At 33.7% G+C, this 4,874-nt stretch overlaps 1 protein-coding gene across 2 annotated transcripts; it reads right to left on the bottom strand.

Annotated features, from left to right (window-relative positions):
• Positions 1 to 522: 522 nt before the first annotated feature.
• On the bottom strand, positions 523 to 3,921 carry LOC120131346 (mediator of RNA polymerase II transcription subunit 15a-like). 2 transcript variants are annotated; one of them, XM_039148353.1, is made up of 9 exons: positions 3,790 to 3,921; positions 3,595 to 3,662; positions 3,195 to 3,307; positions 3,006 to 3,111; positions 2,798 to 2,921; positions 2,470 to 2,525; positions 1,994 to 2,068; positions 919 to 1,783; positions 523 to 814 (listed from the first exon to the last, which is right to left on the bottom strand). In XM_039148353.1, the coding sequence occupies exons 2-8, from the start codon at positions 3,628 to 3,630 to the stop codon at positions 1,160 to 1,162; spliced, it is 1,134 nt and encodes a 377-aa protein (XP_039004284.1). In that variant the 5' UTR covers positions 3,631 to 3,662; positions 3,790 to 3,921; the 3' UTR covers positions 523 to 814; positions 919 to 1,159. The 2 variants fall into 2 exon arrangements, with proteins under 2 accessions (XP_039004284.1, XP_039004285.1); XM_039148354.1 differs by having other exon boundaries at positions 3,595 to 3,638.
• Between the last annotated feature and the right edge of the window lie 953 nt (positions 3,922 to 4,874).

The raw sequence follows: 4,874 nt of genomic DNA, 5'->3' as shown, positions 1-4,874 counted from the left end.
AGGCCATATTAAATTAAGCCTTTTTATATAGTTGGCCAATCCGTCACCTACTATTAGAAGAAGTACGATTTTCATTAAACAGAGTTTAAGACGATAAATTGAATAGAACGACTTCATATGTATCATTATCGCGTCATCATCTACTATAAATTGCAAATTAATATTATGAATATCACATTAACATCGAAAGAATCAATGTTTTATTAAATGCAAAAAAAAAAAAAATTAAGGATAACATTGATTTTTATTTTGTAAAAGTTTGAGTCTATGTATACCACTAAACGAAAAATTAATTAAAGAGAATTTATACACATGATTTCTTAAGCCAGAATCATATAACGAACTCTTGAGAAAATAAAATAATTATATATTAAACAAGTCTAATTTAACTCAGACAAGGGATTACCGAGGCAACAATTTCCCTGGTACTATTATTATTATTATTATTATTATTATTATTATAGAGAGAAAAATCCATGCTGTAATCAGTGGATCTTTACTCATCTACCAAACACAGCTTTTTGAGGGAAAAAAAGGCAAAAAATGACTTGGAAATTGTCTGGAACTGGTTCCTGCAGATTCTACCGATCTCAGTACTGGAGATAGAAGTCGAAATGAAGTAAATGGTAAGAACTAAAATAGCCAATGCACCCAAATAGCATTTCATTTTCTCAGCACCACTCATTCTCTTTTGTGCAAACAAAGTTGTTGCATGCAGTCCTTGCTTTCTCATGGTGGCCAACTCCTCACCGACTGCGGTGGCTGCTTCATCAACCATGCTCACAACAGTTGACCTCAATGAATTGGGTTTCGCCTGCAACATATTAAATTAGCCAACATCATTCTTAGTATTGTTTGTGACTCTAAAAGCGTTTTGAAGATGAAAATCAGAAATGATGAAATTGAGCTTTTACTAACCATGTTCACCAGGGGATCGTGTGGCTGTTCTTGGATGTTTGGCTTGTCAAAATCAGTCGTCAAAGCGTTACCACGTGTATCATCAGCTTTCTCAAACCCTGGAAACGAAGGTGGTGTTGACCTAGTCGGCATACCATTTCCAGCAGTGTCGGATGCAGGACATTCGGATCCTTCTTCCTCATAAGTTGCATGCTGCTGATGACTGATATCTGACAGAAAGGAAGTATCATAAACGGGATTATCACAGGTCACTGGTGCGAGAGATGGAGTCAACAAGGTAGAAGTAGAAGGGACAAATGGAGCAGGAAAGAGTATAGGTGAAATGTCGGAAGTGGAACAACAGGTGAATAAAAACCCGGATGTTGGCCATTCGGGAAATTTTCTTCAAGAACCCCAGAGTCAAAATCCATTGGTAAGAATGCGGCAATTCGTCTGTTTCAATATTTCCAGGCAACTGCTGTTCTAAGTCGTGCAAATGTTGTCCCTGTTGTTGCTGAATTTGATGATGCTGGCTCTGCATCTGAGCTGGTCTTGTGGGTAATATAAATGGCACCATTAGAGGCAACTGACGGTTCATCGGATCATTAACTTCAGGTTTCGGTATTATAAACGTTGGCAACCAGGAAGGCAAATCAGGTAAGGAAAGTAGTTCTTGTAACTGGAAAGAGATAGGCTTCATGGACTTGTACGCATTTATAAAATCTATTATCTGCTTCTCATAATATGAATTCAACTCCTTTTCGTATACAGGTACTAGCTGACTCTTAGAAGCCGATAGTACGAGTATTATGCGCATCAACTTAATTTCGATTGCTTTCAACTCGTCAGGATGCTCCATCTCAAGTTGTTGCGAAAAAGAATCCCACTGGAAAATGGGAAAACTTGTAAGATCTTTCGGACCATTTAAGAAATTATATGTTCATCGGAGTCGGATCTGAGTGTTAGACTCGAATCTATTTCAACATATGTATTCCATCCATCCGTTACTTAAAAAAGGAAAACACTCCATTCAATCAATGAATATACAATTAAACAATGAATATGACAAATTATATAAAGAAGAAACTAAACTTACCTGCTTACGTTTAGCAGCAAATTCCTCGTGTATCTCAATAATATCAGGTAAGTATGTCTCTCTCATTGTTTCGATCTGCCAAGTATAACAGAAAGATGTATTAATCTACAAAAGAAGATTGCTGAATCAAATATTTATATTTAATACTTCATAGGAACTTCAAGAATGGAGATTCAAAATCGATTATTAAAAAAGCTTGCAAGTGCTGTGCCTAGGTGCTTATAATTAGGCCCGCAAAACTTGTAAATTCCTAATACATTATAGTCATCTTCCAGCTCCATATTAGCAGTCATTCATCAAGCATGTGCTTTTGTTTTCCTTAAATGTAGATGTATCCGGAAAATATTAGATCGTTATAAGAATATGATGTTTCAAATATATGTTAAAACTCGGAACATGCCAATGTGATATCCTCAAAACAAGCCATTAAGTGAAATTAGTCTACAAGAGCAGCAGTCAAGATAGTTTCTGTATACCTTCTGATAGACCTCCTCTCGCCAATTGTCTCGAATTTCTGCACCATTTACACATACTACAAGAAATTGTATTATTTTAGCAAATGTAACAAACATGCAAAACTATTCGTTTAAGGACAACAAGTAGCAAGAGAGATATGATATCTATAACACAACCAAAGAAGAGGTTTATCAACATAACATTAATATAGAGCGTAACAAGACTGAAATGCAAACTTTGCATAAATATCCATAATATAATATAATTAATATTAACTTGTAGTTTCTTTAAGAAACTAAAGAGTGAAGAATGCTAATATGGGGATGAAAAGACTATAATCACACGTACTTGGCAATTTTGTAGGTGTTTGTGGCTCGAGGAACAATAGTAAAGGAGGCATCTCTGTGGAAAACGCCTCTTGCCATTCACGTATTTGATGTAACTTCGTATATGTTCTCGTTTGATAAGCCCTCTGAGATTAGAAATCAGTAAACGAGTTGTTCATAGTTGAACAATACAATTAATGGATATCCCGTGATTTTTATGATCAATTTACCTTATCACGCGATGAATTGTAAAGTTTTTCTTCAACAACTTCAGCACATTTTCTAAGTTGATCGTCTGTCCCAGAAAATTGAGGGTGCCTCTTCATCATATCCAATCTAAAAGAAACACATGCAAAGGCTAAAGTTCAACGAAACAAGTTCGCATTTTAAGAATGACAATTAGCAGATTTTTACGTTACATTTCGTTCACAAATCCTTGCCGTGATTCACTCGGGATTTCGGTTCCCCAATCACCCGTCTCCATTGCACTCTTTTCATTTTCAGATGTCACGTTATGGGCATTCATTGATTTCTAACCAAAAAGAGAGAAAAGCAAAACGAATAAATAAATAATGTTTTAATATTCGATTATCGAATATTTTTAATATTTCAGATGTAGAGTTTACCCGAACGGCAGACAATGAATGGAGATATTCAATTTAATTTTACTAAAATATTCAAGTTATATAATATTTTAGTAAATTAATTTAATTTTACATACTTTCATAATATTTATTATGGCACTTTTATTCATTATTACCAACAATATTATTTTATTAACTTCGATGATTAATTTGTTAAAATATCAATTATATATACCTTTTGATCTGCGCTCACATGATAACAAGCCGCCATTTCGCAGTCTGTAAAGTGGAAGAGATAGAAATCTGGGATAAAAGGATTCAAAAGACGAATTAAAACATTTAAACTATTTATTTAGAGAAATCGGAAATTTTATAAAACAGGTCAATTAAATAGGGAAAAAAGGGTTGGAAGCAATTTAAGAGAATTTACCTCTATAATCCACGAGCAGAAGAAACTGGAGAGTTGCTTGAAGACTTGATCAGCTCCAAACAAAAGTGATACCTTTAGTTTTTAATTGGACGAGAGATGGTGCTTTAAATCTCGATATTTATAGAGGAAAAGAAATGGTGTCCTGGGGTTTTAGGTTTGTTATATTTTCTATCGAGTTGGATATAACTCGAAAAATACGATATTCACTTGGACTTCTTCTTTTGGCGTTATTAAACTAATAAATAAATTTTGTAATTAACGTGGATATCAAATTTAAGTAAAGATTATTCAAATATTTATTGTTATTTTTTTAATTCAGATGCTCAAATATACTATTTGACATTATTTGTATTTATATTCTAATTTTCAAAAAGCAAAATTTCAGGACTTACTAAATTTGAATATTTAGTAGTTTAAAATATTTCACAAATAATAATAGTATTTTAAATCTAAGAATGAAAATAACAGTCAGATTTAGATTAACAAACTTGGTTTGTTATATATATATATATATGTGTGTACCAAATATATATCTGTATATATAAGTCAGTAATTAAATTGTTGTCTTCTTTCATACATACAACAATCACATAAAATCCCTTTGTGTTAGGGTTTTGCTCTGCTGTTTGGCACGTTTATACCTCTACTCGTTGTGACAGTTTTTTGAGATTTCTCAATTTTTCTAGTTCTGCTAGTGGTGGTTTTCGGGTTGACCTTTTCGGAATGGGTGATCTAGAAAGGGAATTACAGGATCTAAGGATAGAAGATGAGGGTTTGGTTCTAGTAAATACGGAACAGGAGGCGCATATTTCATATGCTTTCTGTTTCGTTGGTAAGTTCTTGACTACAAGCCAAATCAATTTTCCAGCGATGAGGACGACTTTGGAAAATGTATGGCACCGATTTAAGGTATATCGATCACTAATTTGGGCGAGAATAGGTAACTTTTACGTTTATACAATGAGATTGATTTTTCCCGAATTGTTTTAGGGGCATGGTATTTTAATTTGTATCTCTTAGTTTTTCATTGTCTGAAGGAGGGGGAGAATCCGATGCATGTTCCGCTGAATTAGGTCAATTTTTGG

This window comes from Hibiscus syriacus, unplaced genomic scaffold (assembly GCF_006381635.1).
Source record: "Hibiscus syriacus cultivar Baekdansim isolate YM2019G1 unplaced genomic scaffold, ASM638163v2 tig00110556_pilon, whole genome shotgun sequence".
Lineage (NCBI taxonomy): Eukaryota > Viridiplantae > Streptophyta > Magnoliopsida > Malvales > Malvaceae > Hibiscus > Hibiscus syriacus.
The sequence above is the reverse complement of the archived record's forward strand: the minus strand, read 5'-3'. Positions and strand labels throughout refer to the sequence as shown.

Coding starts and splice junctions, on each gene's coding strand:
- LOC120131346 (XM_039148353.1), bottom strand. CDS start 3,630: ATGGCGGCTTGTTATCATGTGAGCGCAGATCAAAAG. Junction 3,308..3,594: donor ATGTGAGCGCAGATCAAAAG/GTATATATAATT, acceptor CTTTTTGGTTAG/AAATCAATGAATGCCCATAA. Junction 2,922..3,005: donor ACAATTCATCGCGTGATAAG/GTAAATTGATCA, acceptor TTCTAATCTCAG/AGGGCTTATCAAACGAGAAC.